Source organism: Amblyomma maculatum, chromosome 9 (genome assembly GCF_055883805.1).
Source record: "Amblyomma maculatum isolate TAMU_Amacu chromosome 9, ASM5588380v1, whole genome shotgun sequence".
In the NCBI taxonomy this organism is placed as follows: domain Eukaryota; kingdom Metazoa; phylum Arthropoda; class Arachnida; order Ixodida; family Ixodidae; genus Amblyomma; species Amblyomma maculatum.
The window spans coordinates 12,583,833-12,605,055 of NC_139352.1; the positions used below are offsets into that span (position 1 = coordinate 12,583,833).

The 21,223-nt window shown below is 43.8% G+C and overlaps 1 protein-coding gene across 1 annotated transcript; it reads right to left on the reverse strand.

Moving 5' to 3' along the window:
• Positions 1-225: 225 nt before the first annotated feature.
• LOC146178337 (uncharacterized) lies at positions 226-20,941 on the reverse strand. Its single transcript, XM_084578163.1, has 7 exons — positions 20,683-20,941; positions 20,012-20,195; positions 18,323-18,513; positions 14,642-14,851; positions 11,533-11,817; positions 6,730-6,842; positions 226-5,386 (listed from the first exon to the last, which is right to left on the reverse strand). The coding sequence occupies exons 1-7, from the start codon at positions 20,837-20,839 to the stop codon at positions 4,505-4,507; spliced, it is 2,022 nt and encodes a 673-aa protein (XP_084434289.1). The 5' UTR covers positions 20,840-20,941; the 3' UTR covers positions 226-4,504.
• Between the last annotated feature and the right edge of the window lie 282 nt (positions 20,942-21,223).

Below are 21,223 nucleotides of genomic sequence, written 5' to 3' on the forward strand. Positions count from 1 at the left end.
CATTCTAGCAATTCCTGATTCCGGTAATTCTTTTTGATTTGGTGTTTGCGTGATATAATTCATCTAAAGCATAGTGGACAAGCATTGCAGGTCCCCTTTATGTGTTTTCATGTTGAAAGTTTACCTGTCATATTGACCACAATAGATCACGTTTAGTTGTGTGGCTAATGAGGATTCTAGTGTATATCACCCCAAGAAGAGGCTGTAGAGCAACTTGAACCTTTTTGTAACACTTTGTATATAGTTAATTTATTAGCACATTTGACATGCATATCATCACAGATAGAACAAAAGCATAAACAAAAGAAATGCGGGGGTAGATACACGCCAATGTACACCGCCGACTTATCAGCACTAAAACAGTATTTTGAAAAATGCAGCCAAAACAGCAACAGTCATGCAATGAGTGAATCCTGAAATATGCTCTTGAATTCAATTTTGAATTACATCTAATGTACATATATACACAGATACCTACCCCACGTTGCACAGTTACCGATGCACTGTAGAATGCTCCTTCCAACTAAACCACGGAATTCCTGCAGCTCAAATTTCGCACAGAAGTGGCATTTTGTCGTTAGTATTTTTAATACCATATTTGTTTGGGGTACTTGCCTGATTCAATCAGAAGTACAGGATGTTCCCATCAAATGCGGCGGCGGCAATGCAAGATGAGCCGCTGCCGCCGCATACGATGGGAACATCCTGTACTTCTTCTGATCAAATCAGGAAAGTACTTCAAACAAATTTGGTATTAAAAAATACTAATGACAAAATGCCATTTCTGTGCAAAATTTGAGCTGCGAGGATTTTGCGGTTTAGTTGGGAGAAGCGTTCTACAGCGTTCCGGTAATTGTGCAATGTGCTATACTATATACACAAATGCGCAATGTGAGATATTGGCACAGCACTTCTTGCGAGATTGAACCTCCAGATGACCATGGAAGGTTACTGTCATAAATGGTGGTCTGAAATCTGCAGCCCGTCGGCAGAGGAGATGGGGCAACTGGAAAATGCCAGTCACACCTTCTGGTTTTTCTCGGGAATAGTTTGAAGAGTAACAGCAGCCACAGATCTGCAGTTGGACGCCCACCTATTCAAAGGATTTTCAAAGGTTTTTCAGACACTGACAAAACAATGCTGCAGAGAACATTGTGAGTTTGGAATTGTTACATGTAGTACTAATAAGTAATCTTGAAGTGTGCGTGTATTGATTTCATCAAAAAACTTCATAGGAGTATGTGTAATGAACACCTGAGACATTTCTATTTGCTTCTGCAACATTTAGTTTTCACAGCCGCCTGCCTGTTTGCTTGAGTTAGCTTCAATGCAAACCACAGAAATAAATGGCCTGGCTTAAAAGAGAGACTAAGTGGAACATATTTTTGATGTCCCATTGTGACCACTCGCAGACATGAAACAAACAAGGAGCAGGCTTGTTCCTAGGTTAAAAACTAGGAACTATTCCTCCCTTCATATAGTACAAAGGTTAACAGAATAGAAGTAATGCTGGTACCATCTCTGGCATACTCAAAGAGAGAATAAAACAAAGCTTTGGCAACAGCTCACACCTCTACAAAAAGTGCGTGCACCAAGGTATACATACTCGACGGAACGGTTCCTTACTGGTGCAAAATGAACATTGTTAGTGAAGCAGCTACTCTAAAATGCCCATATGAAAAGCAGTCTTGACTACAGCTAAAACAGTAAATAATGCAAGTTCACAAAATTATATTCTACAACTTCCTAAACATGGAAGGAAGACTTCTTGATTATAAGCTAAAAAAAAAAGAAGGCATAACAGCCAAGTTTTATTGAACGTTATTTCCCTATTCACATGCATCCTAAAAAGGGGCATATCTAAATGAAACCCACAATTTCTCAGTACAGTGTTACTATGTGTGCACTCAACTCGCAGATGTTTCTGCTTTGTCGCCAAGCTGCACCTTGTGCCATTTGCGCAATGTAGCGGCATTTCTGAATGCACTAAGCTTCACAGCACAACAAAACGTGCACAGCAAAGCCTCTGGAAACTTCAATAGCTCAGCGCTTTATAAATGCTTCACTGGAAACACTCCCAGGATCAGCAGTTAAAACAAGAGCTAATCTTGGGAGTTACGACCGGCAGCAAAGGAAAGCAATTTGCTCTTTTGCAAATGCAATATACCAGGGGTGTGGGAATACTAGAAAACCGAATACGAATCGAATAGCAAAATAATGCATTATTCGATTCGCAAATCGACAGGCTCAGCAATGCGACAGGCTCAGCACCGGTGACGGAAATCAAGATACAGTAAAAGCTTGCCAATTCGATCCCTGTTAATTTGGATGCTTCAAACAAAAAGCGCGGTTCCGCCCGACACGCACGCAAGTCTGGGTGTCGGACGCTCGTTAATTCAAGCAGGGGGTTATTGGGGCGCGACCCGCGAAGCCACTGGTCGTGCAAATAGACCTCCCTGAACATAAGTTGCTTGCAGTAATGGTGAGCACCCGCCTCAGGCATACGCTTTGTAGTAGGCAAGATGACTGTAGGAATCCCCCATAACCAAATATAGTTTCAGTTTCTCTTCACGCAATCCCACCGCTGCCATCGGGATCATGCATCGAACAGTTTTGGATCCTTATTTGCGAGTCACTGGCCTTCTAGTTATACATTTTGGGATGGCATCACGGCCTTCTAACAGCTACGCATATTTACCTCTCTTGCATCCATGTGCATCCTACACGCTTCAAGTACGCTGGCCCGCCGCATTTTGAGGATGCTTCACTGCACGTGTCACTGCATAGTCAGTGCAGTGAAGAATCCTCAAAACGCTACGGGACCATTCGTAAAGAGCCACCACTGCTGCTGCGTCGCACTGCGAAAAGGGCCGAAGAGGCAGTAACGATTCTAGACGACATTCTCGATAGTGTGCGCAAAGCATTTGACAAAATTGTGAAATACGCGGTTGCCTCTTAGTTTTCATCCAAATGCGTAGAAATTCTGAATGTTAATTCGATAAAATTTCTTCCATGCAAACGGTTCTCTGCAGCTTTCATGGACATTCGATAATTCGAACCTGTGGATATAATTCCAACATTTTTCCTGGTCTCATGAAAGCTGAATGAAGGTCCTTTGAAGGCGTTGCATATGTTTGGCTCTGCTGACCAAAGTTTGATATTCATAATATTCAATATTCAATTTGATAGATACTATTCAGCATTTGCACACACCTACAGAATCCCAAGGTCGCACAAAGGGGATCTTTACTTGTTTCAAAATTACTAATACTTGCAAACTTTATGAATGTTACTCAGCCATATGGAATTTAAAAAAGATGGCGCTGAACATCTTAACACACTTCTTTTCTCATATCATGCTGCGCAAAACATGGCGATCTTTGCATAATACAGCGGCATTGTTTTATAACCCTTCTGCACTGAGTGATGAGCAGAATGCACATCCTAAGTATAATATGTTTTTCTCTTTTCTGTTTCCCACAAAGGCCGAAGAATGGCTTCCTTTCTCGCTATACATGTGTCCCCTTACACTGCAAGACCCAGTATGCCCTATGTGCTATCATCAATCTCAAGTGGAGACTGACTTCACTTTTTGCTTAAGCCTACCATTATCATTTGTGATGAAAATATGACACGAAATTGTCACAAATATCAAAAAAACAAGCACATGTTTGAAAAAGACAAACATGCGCTAACCATCTTAGTAACACTGTTGCTAAAACACTGCTCAAAACACGCAGATGGTGCACGATCATGCCTGCAGTCAGACTTGCAAGGTGAACTTGTGTGCATTGAAAAGTGTCTTTCAAACTTTGGACACCGGCTCAGAAAAAAAGTTCTTCATAAACATGCAACATAGGTAAAGAAATTATCTGTACAATATTTGTATGCATCTAATTGCAGTGGAACAGAAGCCATGAGAATTTGATGGCTTCCTGTGTGGTTTGCTTGCAAACGCAGGGGATATTTGTGGAAGCTGCCTTGGCATGTCTGTGGCCTCTATTCTGCCGCTACCAGCTAGTTAAGGAGCTGTCATTTGTCTCGAGTTAAGCTTCTCTACTTTCCTAGCTCTACATGTACTTCTATGAATATGGCCCTTTCACTCACCATGGCTGCCGAAACCTGTCTTTGATTTTAACTGGCACTGGTTGCGCCAGGCATTGAACCTATCCGCCAATGCCGGCTATACCAGCTACACTGAGTATTGAGCCATGAAAATACAACAAAGAGTCAGTTGGAAAGAAAGACTATTTTCACACTCAGTGTGGTACGCTGTATGTGATCACATGGCACAGTTTATATGCTCACAGCAGCTCAGTCTTTAGCAGGTGAATGTGGTAATTGGAGAACAGGACAGGGTCGCATGTTAAACCAGATCACCATTTGCAGAGATGTGCATAGCATGCTGTGGAGATGGCTAGTGAGGCTAGTGCCAGCAGACCACACCTGTCAGTCCCGACAGTGAATACACCCATCTCCAATTGTGTCCGATACAACCAGCACCTCAGATTAGCAGTGTTGCCGACCCACTCACGAGTTCGCTAGCCCCACTTTCGGAAAAAGCTGGGGCCATCACCAGGAAATTGTGCATCGACCAAGAACCTGCTGAAACTTGGCTACACTCGTCTTGCGACTGCCCTAATCTCATATTCGGCGTTGAGTTCACGCTCTGCAGAGCCTTCTTTACCGTGTCCGCTGCACTATCCGTCGGCGAAAGTGACGATTCAAAACCGCTGAGCTCTGGCAGGCATTCGAAGAGCACGAGACAGGAACAGTGCCTCCTGAAGAAGTACCCCAGTTCAGCGTTGGCCACAAACGGACGGAAGTTGTAATTGACCACATGGTGGCGGCTGGCAATGCGGTCTCTTGTGACGTCGAAAAAGTCGGCCCTGCCGGGGTACATATCGTAGTACGAGTCGGACCCGCGGTCAGCGAAGCTGCACTCTTCCGATCGCCATCGGTGGTGGCTTTCGTCGAGTGAACAGTCTCTCAAGTCAAATCTCACCTTGCTGGCTTCCCTGGGATTTGCGATGCTCTCCAGGAAGCTCTGTGTAGTACCCAAATGGTGTAATCTGCTGTGACTCGTTTCACATGGTGGATTTTTGTTGTCCATTGTTGTTGCACAAAAGAGCGTGCTTTCTCCACATGCCTTGGCATCAGTGCATGCTGCGTCAAAGTGAGTGTCACCGTCACACGGTGAAATTGTACTGTCGTCACTCGAGGTTGGTGATGTTGCTCTGGCGTCTAAGTGGCACGGTGTGGATGTCATCTGCTGGGTGCAGTTTACGTACTTGAGGGTGCGAAATGAGTGTGATGCACTGACAGTTGCTGCTGGCCTTGGCTTGCTGCGTGGAGTAGGCTCGTCACCATGTGCGGTGTTGGGTTTCTGCAAGAAAGTGCACACAGAACGGTATTTGAAAGGTTCGTGCCTCAAGCTGTTTCTACTGTATTCGCAGTTGCCTTCGTACTGTCCTCAACCAATTTCTTTCAGGCAGCGCCTTCCACAGAAACGGTTACGATGGATCACTACAACATTGCGTTAGCTAAGGCAAGCAACTAGGAGAGTTGCGTTTACTTGCCTGCAAGGGATACATTGAGACATTGGAAGATTACACTCTTGAGAATAGGATTACAGGCTGGTAAGGGAAGGAACAATGGTTTCTCATCCATGTCATCGTGCCCTAAATGGCGAGTGGCAACTGGCATGACTCCCCAGTATCAATTTCGCACAAAAGTGCAATCTCTAAGCCTGAACGACCGAAACAACCAGAATTTTGCAGTGCAGCGGTAATAACAAGTAGCATCTATAGTTACACAGATGCCTCTGTATAATAAGACTGTTTTAGCTTTCTTGTAATAATGGCCAGTACAACTTCTTAACTGGTGAAATACTGCTTTGCTGCTGGGCACAGACAATAAAAGAGTTTTTGAAACATCTGTCCAACATCTGTCATGAAATGCTGGGTTTATGTCACAATAAGGGCCTCTGTCGTTGATCTCATATTGACCTCTTGCCCTTACAACAAAATTTCTATGGTCAGATACAACTTTCAAATCTCGGGTTCATAAATGACACAACTTGCAACAACTAGCAAGATATAACTTACAACAAAAATTAAATAAAAGGGCGACTTTATTTTTGCATTGCAGTGCTCCGTGGGCCTTGGAAAATTTTTGTCAAATGCTGTTTTATTTCCACAGCTCCAACTGAGTTTAGTAGTGTAGATTGTCAGGCCAGTTGGTGAAGAGACATATTCAAGAAAACTTAGCGCTAAATGACACGGAACACAAGGAAGAAACACACACACAGAAACATGCGTGTTTCTTCCTTGTGTCCCATCTTGCTTTCCACAAAGCTTGCTTGAATATGTCCAAATGAGCACCTGCTACTTTGAGCTGTACCTCCCGTCCTTCAGCACCTCCTTTGTAACTTAAAGAGACCACCAATAAATAACCTGTTGTCCGTGTCACATTTCGTGCCCAAGTTCAAGTTGTCCATTTTCAGCTAAACAATTGCAACCTTGCGTTTGTTCACTAATTGACCTTGCTCTTTCTGTCTCTCAATGCCATCGCTCACTGATTTTACTTCAAACTTTAAGGCCTAGATATGGGACCACCTATACGAAAGATTTCATCCGACCTGCTCAGAAAAGTGCCATTCACTCGAACGTGAGGTGAAAAAAAATCGATCTCAGAAGCATGTTACTGTCCATGCCTTCACCACCTCACCTGTGTTTCAAGGTGCTCTGTATGGTGAAAACTGCTACTGCCATGGGAACCACACAGGTAGATGGGGCCACTGGGGTGGAAGAACCGGTAGTACAGGGCCATGCAGTACATGCCTGCAGAAAACAAAGGCATGCAAGTGAACCTGCAGTACTAGTAGTATTTGCATATTGCAGGCTTGAAGGCACTTCCTACAATTGACAGAACTCAGCCTAGACCTGGGGTCAAAGCCGTTCATGCTGTGCATGAGGAACATGAAAAGAAGAGGTAGACATAGCACAGAGATGACTTCGTGTCACAACGCACTGCATATGAAGATGGACGAGACACACTAGCATCTCCCCCATGTAACTTGCTAATTTTTAAGACTTTTCTGAGCAACTTCGATATAGCTCATAGGAACAAGTGCATATTTACAACCAATGTTTAGGACACTTTGGTAGCCCAAAAGTTCAATTTTTTCGGTTAAAATATACATCAGCAAAGGTGTATAAAGTGTTTCTCATCCAAAAGTTCATTTCTTTTTATCTTAGACATAAGTGATCATCATAGAATGGGCCACTTCAATCCTCTATGTATAGGGTCACCCTTTATGAGGCTCTTCAGTTTCTGGGAGGATCACATCAAAGGGCACAGATTTCTTGGCAAGAGTACTCGATTACTGAGGGTGCTCATCCACTCAACAAAGCAGCACCTTCTTAATTATCTTGCAAAAAAAGCTGGCTTCAGGTACTTAATGACTTCAAAACTGAGCCAAGGCTGCCTTAGAGCAATATTGTGGTGGTGTCACACAAGCAAATGAGCCTGGCCATCCTACCCCATTTCGATTCATTTTAACGAAAAGCTACGCGCTGTTTTTTCCAAAAGTTACCGGTCTGCTATACCACACCTCAAGCTGTCAATCTCTGTGATATAGAAGCAAGCATTCATCTTCACACTAAGATGTTTTAATCTCTTTGCAAGCCTTACAGACTCCATAATACGAGTGAAAAGCAACGGTTGCAGCGTGGGTAGATTTGGCAAAGATGGTACTACATGTGCAAGCTTGCTTCGGTTTTACACAAGTCCAGTATGATCATTTAATACCTGTTGCTCATGTACATCCGAAAGCTCTTGTTTCTACAGCATGGCAAGGAGCCGTAAGGGAGGCAATGTGTGGGCTGGTGTCCTGGAGTCTTTGCTATCCGTTGAGGAGGCCGTGGCCAAAACAAAAAACTAAAGTGAAGACAGAAGGAAGGCTGTGCCAACTGCAGCTTTTTACTAGGCTGTAGATTATGCGGCTAGAAGGAGTATTTTGTCCACTCAGCCAGCACCGCAGCATGACTGACTTTGCTCCTTGCGCACAGCGTTGCAGCACCAGGTCGAGTGCTTTTCTGTTTGCACTGCTTGCTATCTTCACAGTGGTTAAGACTGTGAAGACCACACAGTGGTCTTCACAGTGTGGTTAGATGTAAGAAAAAAGGTCACAGTCAGCACACCTCCAAACAATGTCAAAGAGACGATAAAAAGAAGTGTGGCTTGGACAGGTTTGGCTATTTCTTCCTCGTTGTTGCTGCTCTAGTTAATGGCATGCTCATTGGTGTCATCAAGATAGCCTGTCAGGAGAGTGCGATCACGGTGAAAACGGCACAGCTACAGCTTCTGCCATAGTGCGGATGATGATGGCTGTGACATTGGGGCCGATGGTGATTTGGGGGCAGAGTCACTCGCTTCTACTTATGGGTTGCCCGTGTTGGTCTTCACAGGCCAATGGTACCCATGGCAGCAAACTCCATTCTCACTCCTGGAACTGTGATGCACGCACTGTGTACTGTGCTGTGTATGGGGCATCAAGTGTGGCCACGCCATACAGGCTTGTATAAGGGACAGGGCGCGGAGCCAGGCATGAAAGCAGGACTCCACTTTAAATATGATCTACTATTATCCCTTCAGCTATTCACACATCATTTTTCGAGTCATAACATGTCCGAGAAATGAATCAGTAACAGTCCCAAAGAAAACACTGCTAAAAGATATAGAACTGGTGTTGTAAGTATGCGTGTAGTTTGTTCTAATCTGAACATATTCGTTTTTGAGGGAGTACAAATCAGAACTGCGTTTATTTTAAACATCCCTTCCCCACCTTTTTTTTATGGAGTGGAGCTAACAAGAGCATGCACATTCCAGTTGGTTGCAAAACTAAAAAAAAAACAAAAACAAAAACAAAAAGAAAACCGCAGTTCGTTACTTCAACTACAAGAAATAGGGCACAAATCAGCATAAAATGACATGATACAAGTGAGAAGCTTTTTTTTTTTTTCGAACTAAGTCTATCTTTATTATGTTTCCCAGCTTGTCCACCAATTTCTTTTGAAAATACTATTATACATAGTGATATTTGTCCCGTAACAGTTTGAAAACCTGCATGCGAATTTTATGTCAAATAAAATGAGCCAGACTCCACTGATGTAAATACCAAAATGGGCCAAATCCACTTGTCAGGCTATTTTTTTTTCAGCTTGAGCCTTATAGCATGCATTTTTTCTAGTGTGGTCTTATTTATTCATTCCAGTTCTACTTTATGATTGACTGCACACAATACGAATAGATCAGTAGAAGATCTAAACACAGGAGACAATAACAAAGGGATCATAAATCCGGTCGATCAAGAAGCTAGAATGTGTCCCTGCTACAGTGAGCTTTAAAGTGTGCTGGGACTAGCCAGCACTGACTTCCTGAATTCATTACTACTGAGGAAATGGCAGACACAGACACAAAATGACCTGGCAAGCAGTGGACTCGTCATTCTGTGCCTACCATTTTAATACAAATCATTAATTCAGGATGAGACTTCGAAATAGAATAAATTAAAGGTCCCATACATTTCAGCTAATTTACTTTTCTGCTGCCGACATGGGAAGAAAAAACAAATAAACGCTGTAACATCTGTGCTCATGACAGAAGCCTGCTATTCACACTTTCTTAATTGTCTGTGATGGGGAAACACCTCAGTGTCCGTGATTGCTCACATTGCATGTTCTAATAACTTATTCCTTACTTCTACACAATTTTTAAGCATTATTTTTATAAATAAGGCTTGAATCATGAATGTAGAAATAAAGTTTTCAAAACAAAACTTGGCCAGTATTATAGCTTCACATGAAAAATGTGCATAACGTTTCAGTACTAGTAGCTTAGAGTTGCTCTAACTTACCTGTAAACAATATCAGAGAATGGCTTGAATAGCAATACAGTTTGTGTGGATGAAATTTTTCATTTTTTCTTGGTGCCTGTTTAGGTGGATCTGACTCATTTTGGAAAAATGATTCATGGTTTATGGGGTCTAACATCCCAAAGTCACTCGGGCTATGGTAGACACATAGTGGAGGGCTACGGAGTAATTTTGATCACCTGGGGTCCTTTAACGTGCACTGACATCGCACAGCACACGGGCACCTTGCTTTTCGCCTCCATCGAAAAGTGGCTGCTGCAGCTGGGATTTAATCCGTCCTTGGGTCAAGCACCCTAACCACCGTGGTGGGACCATTTTGGAAAAAAAAGAAAAGAAAGAAACAAAAAAAAGAAAAGAAAAGAAACAAAACACACACCACCTAAGTTCTCTCTTCCTATTTCTACCTTCCCAGTCAAAAAATACTATCTGGTTCGAATTGATTTGCAACTGCGTTATGGCCAACTTCAAGTGGTCTTTCTGAACTAGGTGCTCTCCATCTAGTTTGCTAATTTTCAGGTTTGTAACGTGGCCTTGAAAGAAGAAAAACGTTCGAGATATTAGAGTCATTAAAAACATCACCAAAATATTGAGCCTTATTTTATTTTCAATTCCATTGTGTTCCCTGAGTAAGACATCAGATAAGAGCCAAGTACCAATGGGACATTACATAGCAAAACCATGCATTCTTTAATACAAAAGGCAAACTACGCCATTGTCACAAGCTGCCTCACATATAGAGTGGAAGTTACGGGATCTCCCCGCTCCTCCGAGCATGCTTCGACAGGACTCTACGCGGCAGCAACCGGCCAGCGTGCGTCCTTGACAATAGGTCGCAGCTCAACTAGCCGAGAGTAAAAAAAGGCAGACCGCAGCACGCCCGCGGCAGTGCGCTCTGAGGAGATGTAGTCTCTCGGCTCTCACGGCTGCTTGCTCTGCGAAATTGACGTTTCTTCACCGAGCCCGCGATCAAGTTATCGTTTCTCCTCATCTTGTGCGGCCGGCGCTACCGAACAACTCTGCGACTACAACGCATTATCGAACAAGAAAGCCAAGAGAATTCTTTTTTGCCACAGACTGTCAGTTAAGTGAATACTGTTTTTGCCTTTGTTTAAACCTTGATGTGGTTTAGCATTTTACGCTGTGTTTTCTATGTAAGTCTTGCCTCTACTTGCTATATCTGGAATACTTGCTTTGTTATCTTTAGTCTTCTTTTTTCGCAGTGGTTTGTTCAATGTAGTTTTTTTTTTCCCTTTTGTCATTTACTGAGCTGTTTTTTATCACTATCATGCTCTGGCGCTTTTTTTTTTTCCTTTTTTTTTGTTCGATCATTACGCATTGTAATTTGGACTACTAGCTATAAATATCCACTTGACTGTAAAAAAATTGACTTTCTTGAACTTATTCCTGAATCACACACTGACACACACACTTCACGGGTTGACTGGCCTAACTTTTAACTGTGTCCTCAAAAATCGTAAAGGTACGGCGGGTAGCAGTAAAGGGGATCCCGAGCCTCTGTTGACCATAAAGGCGGGGTTTGTGACAACCAAGTATGATGTTTTTGTGAAGGAAATGCGTGAACTACAAGTACCCACCAATGCCAAGGCTGCCCAGCACCACAGCTGTGGCTGTGATGGCGTGGAGGTCGTCAGCCTCACTCCATGCAATGCAGTAGGCAACCAGGAATGCCACATTCTGCAGGCCGATGAACGTGTAGAAGCTGACCACGCGGCCGCGGGAGCGACCATCACGCACATTGAAGAAGCAGAAGGTGTAGATGGCTCCCACAATTGCATTGTATGCAAGCTCCTCGCAGCGTGATGGGCAGAAGTCAGTCTTCTGCCATACCAGCCAGCTGGTCATCAGTGCCCAGTGGACGCCTAGGCAGAGTTTAGAGAAAGGCAGGGATGTACTTATACTATTATAGTGTCACATACAGGAAGCTTTGCTATGGTGAATGGTCAGTGGGCACAGAAGAACTACTTCTGTTGTTACTTCTGCTCTCAAGTTTCAAATGCCTTGGGCATTACCTGTCTAGAGAAAGACTACCGGGCTGGAAATTCCACGGAGCCAGACTTTCCCGATGAGGTGCCAATCTTATACGCCGAAATCACTATCTTGTAACATGAGTACATCCAAGCCCATATGCTGACTTTGATAGGGCACAAGCCACAACTCTTAGGAGATCGCAAACAAATTCTCTCCTCTGTCCTTAACAACACACTACCTTGTCACAAATGAAAATATAAACCCAAAAGTCAAAGCTGCAGTGCAGGTGTGCTAGTAGGTCAAAATAGCATGCATTGGCCTGCAATAGCAATGCCCCCCCTCCCTCTATACAAACTTCTGCCAGCTACCTGCGTGAAGGAATGGGATAAACTCCTTGGCCTTTCAGACAAGACCACACTACTGGACCTGATTATGTGGGCCCTGGAGATTGTCCCCGAATGGAGGTGACCCTGGGCCTACTTGTCCAGCTACCCCCATTTTATGACAATAAAGTTGTTTCTCTGTCCCTCTCTCCCTGGTACAAAACTTTTCACTCATACTCGTGGATTAGTCATTGGGTGAATGTGGATAAAGTGTTCCCTTTCATGTCGGAGCAAGCTGTACTTATGTGCAGACTGTGTCAAAAGTGAGGAACATAAGAACTTTGCTCTGATGCCATGCAGTGGTGCTTTTGTTCATGAAAACTCGCAAATTTCAAAAGGATCAGAACAAGGGTTATCCTTGACTTCATGAGATTTAGAATGCCGATGATGCGTAAAGAGACGCATAGCATGGCTCGGAAGCAAACATTCTGAGCTCCGTTCTTTTTGGCACCACCTGTAATTAAAGCTACTTGTGACAATTAGTATACCTTACCTTTCGTATGTGTACTGGCTGTGTGAATCAGCCAAACACCTCAGTTCTTATTATCTTGCATGCACAAACCAGCGAAACAACAAATTTTTGTGGGAGGGGGCAGAAATTCAACTCCTTAAGCTGTAGCTGAGGTCCTTTCAGAGTAGCCACATAATGCACATATTCTGAGATACGAAAAGACTGCAGGCTGGATACATCAGGGTATTCACATGGATTACACATGCCCCTCTGATCAGGCCTCAACTGTTACAGGGTGACCGAAAAGTACTGCAACACTCTTTTGAATTTACTTCAAATTTTGTTTTTACAACTTTGAGCAGTGTTGTTCTTATAATCATTTCTATTCTTTTTTTTTTTTTTTGCATATATAAAATTGTTATTTCTATTGCTTCTGGTGTGATATTAATGGGAAAAATGGTCTCTGAAGAAACACTATACACCATTGTCACGTCCCGCAGAACTGAAAATTCCAATTCTGGAGCTTGCAAAGATGCTGCAACTGCTGCCAACGCAAGGCTATTGTGTTGTAAACCTATTCCACAAGACAGTAGGCATCAAGGGCTGGCAACAGGGTGGGAGACCTTGAACAGCCAGAACATGAGAGCTGAAAAAGGCAGTGTTCAAAGCAATTAAGCAAAATCTCCTCAGAAGCATGAGAACGCTTGCCCATTAGCATCGAGTAGGCAATTTGACCATGCAGCTGCTTGTCAAACAGGACTTCGGACTACAAGTTTAAAAATGCGCAAATGGACAGCCACTTATGGACTACATGAAGGTCTCCAGACTGAAATAGCCACAAATGAAGCAGCTCAGCTGCTGTAGAGACCTGAACGAGAGATTCCATTCAACAACGGCAAGATTTTCACGTTCTAACCAGCCTGAAATTCGCAAAATCATTGAGGCTAGCAGCCGAACGGTTCTCTGCTCACTGGGATGGAGCTGTTCAAAACATGCCCATTACATTCAGATAGGCCTCAAAAACACTGAATTTTCTTGGCAACACTGGAAACCGAAGCTACAGAGGCACCTGGCAATAGTGTGGGGTGGGTGGAGCAATCGATGTCTGTATGAAATGAAATAAGATGAATGAAGATGAATTTTTTTTCATACACAGCTGTTGCTTGCACCTACGAAGTCAAACGTTGATGCTGTGAAATCATGAGAACATCATTGCTGCTGAGCAGTGTCAGTGCAAAGCTAGGATGCTACCTTACACGCTATGCTTTTTGTGATCTCTCCACGTTGGCAGGCAAAGGCTGACAAAAGATAAAGGATTCTGAAACTCAAGTACAGTCCTTTAACAACATACTGAATGGGGTTACGAATCCAGAAGTTGGCCGGATTGTTCCAAATGAAACATGTGCCATCATTCAAATTGAAAGATTTGAATAGGCAGGGTAAGCAAAAAGGTAAAGTGGTGTTTGCCAAATGAAGCACTTTTGACCACTAGAATACCCAATGTAGTAAAACATTGCGTCACACACCAATCAAAAATTATTTTCAATCTGCGTACATCTGTGATGCTAATAGAAGAGCATGACAGAATGCCAATAGAGCACTTGTTCAACATCACTGGAATATCGTTTGAGCAATCTGAATGGCAAAAAGAATTATGCCATAAAAGATCTAAAAGAGATGGTTTCAAGGGGAGCTCAAATAGTTGAAGTCCAGAAGCTCCGCAAAGTAGCCACTATAGTGCAAAGTAATCATAACTGGCAATATTTCTAATCTGCCCTGTGTTTCACCCCTAGCAGCAAGGACAAGCACAATTCCATCTTCAGTCAAGCTTACAAGTCCCCCCACCTCCATGCTGCAGTCCCTCATAGGGCACCCACCCACCCAGTATGGCTAGACTCCAGGCACCACAGACGCAAGCCAGCAGCACCATGGCAGTGACGCGTGACGTCATGGTGCCGAACCGCCACAGGGTCTGCAGGACCAGGCCTGTCCAGGAAAGCTGCTGCTTCTCGGCCCTGTGCAGGCGCATGGCCTTGCCATAAGCCGCAATGCCCCAGCCCAGGGACAGCAGGGACAGCAGTGCAGAAACACCTGCCGTGAGCCGCAAGCCAAAGCTACATGAAAGCTAAATTCGATTGCCTCCAACACTGTGAGAGGAAGCAGTTTCCGAGACATACAATACGCAACATACTAGTAAAGGCAGTCAAACAGATGCTGTCTTTGCCACTGTCTTTAGACAGGCAATCACCTCACCACTTTTCTCACTGTTTAAGTTGTCATCATAAGACTGGATATTCGGGAATGTTTAATATTCCTCTGTAGAGGGCCTTTAACAGCAAAAAAGAAAGGTATGAAAGAGCACTGAACAAGGGTAGAGGGGGGAAGGCCTCAGTTCGCAGGTCAAGCCAATATTTCGACAAGTGGACTTGTATTTGTCTGGTCAGAGCAATTGTCACTGGCAGGGGTTTAAATACACATAATTTTCTTCAGAAGAAGAAAAGCTGGAAAAGGGGAGTGGGTGAGAAGAAAGTAGGTACTTTCTTCTCACCCACCCTCCACCTGCCCAGCTTTTTCTTCTTCAGAAGCAAAAGCATATTTAAACCCCTGCCAGTGATGATCGCTCTGCCCAGACAAAGACAAGTCCACTTGTCGAAACGTTGGCTTGACCTGCGAACTAAGGCTTCCCCTCCTCTACCCTTGTTCAGCGCTGTTGCATAACGTGTAGTTATCTCTTCCTCTCGTTCTACCTGGATCCTCAAAAAGAAAGGCAGCAAGACATGATTCAACAAAAACATTTAGTTGCAAAGTGCAGCCACTAATGTAGACTCAGGTTCCCCTTTCAGGGAATATCTTTATAATTACAGTAATATATGAGGGGGCACCCAAAAGAAACCGAACTTATTTCCTTTTGAACCTGTTTATTCACATTTTAAGCCCAAACCTTCAATCTCCTTCAAAGTACTCTCCACTTGCACTAATACACTTGTCTAATCTTTCATTCTTCCACTTTTGAAAAAAATTTTAAATTCATCTTTTGTAATGCTTGACAGCGCCTGCGTTGTTTTTTTCTTTATCTCCGCGACATCAGCAAAACGCTTTCTTTTCATATATATTTTTTATTCTGGGAAACAACAAAAGTCACACGGGGCAAGGTCCAGTGAGTATGGGGGGTGAGGAACAGGGTTCATACCATTTTTGGTCAAATATTGATGACTGCACAGACTTTGCATGACTGCACAACATTTGCATGTGTTCGGGCCATGGAAGGGCGACCAGAACGAGGTTGGTCATCAATTGACATTTCACCAATTTTGAAACGGAAGAACCACTCAAACACTTGAGGTTTCCCCATAGCATCATCCTTGTATGTCGTGTTTAACATTTCAAGGGTTTCTGTTCCATTTTTTTCGAGTCGAAAGCACAATTTCACTGCCGCACGCTGTTCACGAAAATCAGCCATTGCAAAAACGACACTCACAGAAAACAGTTGTCACTATAAACTCTGCCAAAGCTAGTACGTCTGACCTTCAGCGACATTACTCAGCTGACTGACTCTGGAATGTTCACTCTATGCACTCCTAGCGGCAAAACACGGTACTATGAAAGCGCTGCCCACCAAAAAATTAGTTTGGTTTCTTTTGGGTACCCCCTCGTACACGCATACGCAACTGCAAGTCTAAGCAGAAGCAGGTTTTTCAATCCACTAGAAATGATTTCCATAAAGGCAAACAAGAGTGCTTAGTGCTTCCCCGGAGCTACTACCTTAGCATGCATGTCTCAGACAGGCCCTGTAGGCATCGTAAAGCTTTTGCAAAGTCAATTCTGAGGTCTTCCAAGTATTTATTATGTGAAGCTCTTTATTTTCTACAGGCTGCCTAAAAAAGTCCAATGAAATGCATATAGTTTTTTACGCCTGGCATAAAATTAATATCATGCGTACTCTGTAGAACTGTAAACACTAGATGATAACAGTGATGCATAGAAGTGTAAAATGCATGAAGAAATCTTCCTTGCAATACGACGTACAGTGGCGATGGTCACTGGCTATTGTTGCAGTTGCTACAACTACATGAAGCGATGAAGCTTGATGGTGAAGCAATGCTTTTCACTTGCTTGATAATGGCCATGTCATTGACCGGTTACATTGCGCCATCAGACAACTGCACTAGTGCATTTTTTAATGCCTTAAACATCATGCAAGCATTGATGAAAAACCTGCCTTTGGGAACGCATTGCATTCTTAAACGGACCTGACGAACATTGCATGGTTGTGCCTTAATCTATTTTTGAGGCATTCAGAGTTCTAATAAGCGAGAGGAGTACCCAGAACACCCTTTACTATAGGATGATACCAACATAAATTTTCCTGAACTATTTCTATGTGTGGGCCATAGCAAATCAGTTGTCGGCAGCTTCTTCAATGAACCTGCGCTATAAAAATGAACATCGCTTGCAAAACAGATATGCACTCAAAATACCTTTTGCTATTAGTTAGTCTCACAAGCCGCTAATGGACTATGGGCAAAATTTTCACGCAAGCCTAGAACCAAACCTATGTGATGACTCAGTGGCACTCAGTTCTTTGCGAGAAGCCATTGAGCAGCATGTCAGCGTGAAAAATAACCTAGTACAGTTAATGATTCACCCATCACGCAGCAGCAAAGTGGGTTCACATCCAGAATTTTATAGTAGGCATCAGCCCTTGCAGCAGTGATGCAGTGGTTAAGATGCCCGATTACTGTAAAGAAGTACCCGGGTTCGAACCCGAGCCTCGACGGCTGCGTTTCGATGGAAGCGAAACAGACAGGCATACGTGTGCTGTGCGATGTTAGTGCTTAAAGACCCCAAGGTGGTAGAAATTACTCAGTAGCCCTCTGCTATGGCACCTTTCTTTCTTTCCGCTTTCACTCCCACCTTCCTCTCTTTCCTTAAGGCATGGTTCAAGTGTCCACAGAATAAGTGTGCCAGATAATGCACCTTTCCTTTCTTTTTTTCCTGTAAACCCATTATCATAGACACCAGGACTGACTTGAATGCAACACAAACAATTTTGAAATGGCATAGGAAGCACTACACAGAGTTCTTTCATCTTTTGCAGCCTGCTCTTCAAACCATCTAAGTTACAGCAACAGGCTCAACTTTACAGTGAACTCTCTACAAACAAATTGGTAAAAAATAAAACCAGTCAATGCCAACTGCATAACTCACATACGTTTGGTTAGCATGAATGTTTATGGCATAATAATCACTTGAATTTGGACATACCAAACAGGTGATTAGCTTCTATGACTGTGTTTGGTTTATGGAGTTTAACATTAAAAAAGTGACATGGGCTGTGAGGGATGCCAAAGCAAAGGCTCCAGATAATTCTGACCACCTTTAGCTGTGTGGCCTGTGGAGACAAAAATAGGGAAGATAATAGCTAAAAGATAATTTGCTTCCTTTTAATATGTTGCATCATGCAAGAAAAGGCAATACGGGAAAGGGGGCAGCAATACAGACAAAATGAGATCGATCAATTTGGTTCACATTCTTGGCAAGGGCAATGGGAGACCCACCTACCTGTCCAGGGGTTCCACTCTTCATTGTTGACCATAATGTACAGCTGCAGCACCAGCTGAGGAGCTGACTCAAGGAATGAGTCAAACAAACGCAGCATGCACAGGTCACTCTGGTGCTGGTACAACTCCCGAAAGTCATCGGCGTCTCGTGTCCGCTCTGCCTTAAAACCAGCGCGCAGGCACAGCCAGTACCTGAATCGGAGAAGATAGGCGGCCCCCAAAACTATTACACTGCACCCTACATGGTTTACTGGGCTCTCAATAACTCTTCCATCAAGACGCTGCTTTTCTTGTCTATTCAGCCTTTCCTATTTGGTGCTCCTGGTGAGTTTCAAGGTGAATAGGTAGAATTGCGCAGCACTTGAAGGAACTGCCGAGCGCAAGTTGGCATTTGCCATCTCTTTCGCCACCTTCCTTCGGAGTGTAATAGCAAATTCACACCCCGTTCATGTAACAGAACCAATGACTTCTGGTAGTCTACTGCCACTTGCAAAATCTTGTTTAGTTTCATGCAGCACGGGCCACGACAGACGAAAAAAGGGTGCTGAGTTATGATAAATACTAAAGGAATTCAGGAAAGAGATGACAAGAACATTTGGCGTCCATTGCACGATCTTGATAAACATGATTACCTGAGCCCAACAGTATGTCACAGAAAGAGTGAGAGAAAGAGAGTCTCTCATAGCCTGAGTTGCTTTGGAACATTAAACCCCATAAACCAAACCAAACCAGTAAGGGAACTGAGCAGCTTTTCGAGAATGTTTTGCAGTTCAACTGCAATAGTATATGTCAGCTAAACGCCTGAAGCCAGAACTATATTTTTAGACCTGACCACTCACTTCATTATCTGCTGAGAGCCACAGGTTTATGCTGATTTTGTCAGTGGATAGAACTGACACAACTGTCACAACAGTTTACAAGGGGTGGGTGGGATACGCTATTCACATGCACGGGTTGTGTTCGAGTTTTTGTATACACGCCCGTCCACTGCAATGTAATGGCATGTATTACCACTGCATATTATCTGATCTGTCTGTAATGCCTACATGAGGTGAGAAATAATAGACTGCCGGACGAATTTTGAGGGCACAATGTTACTACTTAAAAAGTTAGCGAGTTGGATCAGCAGTGATTTTTTTCTCCAGCAGTTCTTTCATGTTGCAGTCATTAACGCAACCTTATATTGTTTTGTAGTTTCAAGCTATAATGCTTACACCTGCATATCAACTTGGTACTCATAAATAAAACTTGATGGAAAGTATAAAGTGATTTAGGCATTCCTCAACAAATGCAACTTACATACTCTGTCACATAAGCTAAATAGTGATAGTGACATCAGGCTGCAATATTATCTCCATTAAGCTTGTACAGCTAGTTTCTTATTGTTTTGAAGTGAGTTACAGGAGGCTCGCTTCTCAGAAAGCGGCCCGACACAAACTCTGCCATTCAGCAGTCGTGTTTATGTCTCAGACGCACATTTTACGATCTACAACAGTGCAATCCTTATCTACAATCGTCTTTGCGCCTTCGCCGGCGCTGGCGGAGGTACCTCTCTCTCAGGCCGATAAAGAAACAAGAGGCACTTGACATTCCGAAAGAGCTGTTTGCACAATGCGTTTCGCTGCGACACTATTCCCAAGACGACTAGCTTCTATCATTCGGAGACACTGACCGCACGCCACCACCTCACCTGTGCAACACGCCGAACTGCATCACGTTGGCCACCCAAATCATCTTGGAGACACGCTGGTCGTGAATGTGCCACCGGAGACTACAAATGTTCACCACCACAGATGGCATCAGCACGAAGAACAAGGTCATGCCAGCGTACATCCATTGCTTGGCCAGTGCGTACTGTGAAACCACGATCACATCTACAGAAACAACAACAAAAAAGTGAAAACCATCAAGAAGATTTCCACACACCTCAAAATTACGTAAACGCCCTTTTAACACTTGCAGGTACTGTGTTTCGTACGCAGTTTTGTTACGATAACAATTGCCACATAGACCCTACGCTGGTTGTTGCGATTAAACCACCACTGACAATGCGCACTTACATTTGCAGTTGTGGCATGTTAAAGTATACGCATACCTTGGTCACAAATCAAGAGAATGTGTGCACTGTAGTAGACCTGGCAGAAACTCTTTCCAAATTCCCTACACCACATGCAACAGGAAAAGTTGTAAGGCAGCCTTTTGCGCGGACACACATTTCAAATGCATTCTAAACGGTCTGACAACCACGACAGTGGTTCCGCTTATCGCGAACAAACTTCAGGCAAATGCGAGCTTTGAAAGTGTTGCGGAGATGCCATAACGACCACTTGGGCGGAGAACGGTGAACGGCTGTTCACGTACCGGTCGCGATGTCCGAGAAGAAAGTTACGACCGACAGGAAGGTAAAGAAAACATCGAGCTTGGTGAACCTAGGCCCCTTGTTAGCCTTTGGCGCCGACACTGAACACACATAGACACAATTTTTGAAGAAGATTTCGTTCAAAACACGCGCGGTCATTGTTGCAAAAGAAAGTTCACGCACGAGCACCGCGCTGGCGACACTTACGCCGCGACGCGGACGAGGTAATAAACACGCACACGAAAAAACTCAGCGCGCTCCTAAGGGGATCTGGCTCTGGCTACGTATGTAAATCGTAAGTGACTAGTGCCAGTATAGTGCCTAGAATATACTGGCTAGTGTGTCGAGCGCGCCGGCTGGGATGGCTCGGAGAGCAATGAAAGCCGCCGGCGGCCGCATAGCGGCGCTGTGGTGCGAGCCGGTTTCTCGCGCACATTGCGCCGCGCTGCTGAGAGTTGGAAAGGGAGCTGCGCGTTGCTTTGGCTCACGTTTAATACTTTGTTTTAGAGCTCTTTCAGGAGCTTAGGATTGATATAACGTTTT

Excerpts from the sequence above, each read along its gene's own strand:
- LOC146178337 (XM_084578163.1), bottom strand. The coding sequence starts at position 20,839 with ATGACCGCGCGTGTTTTGAACGAAATCTTCTTCAAAAATTGTGTCTAT. Across the intron at positions 11,818-14,641 it reads CTGGAGTCTAGCCATACTGG|GCGTCCACTGGGCACTGATG; the intron begins GTGGGTGGGTGC and ends AACTCTGCCTAG. Across the intron at positions 6,843-11,532 it reads GCTGGGCAGCCTTGGCATTG|GCATGTACTGCATGGCCCTG; the intron begins GTGGGTACTTGT and ends TGTTTTCTGCAG.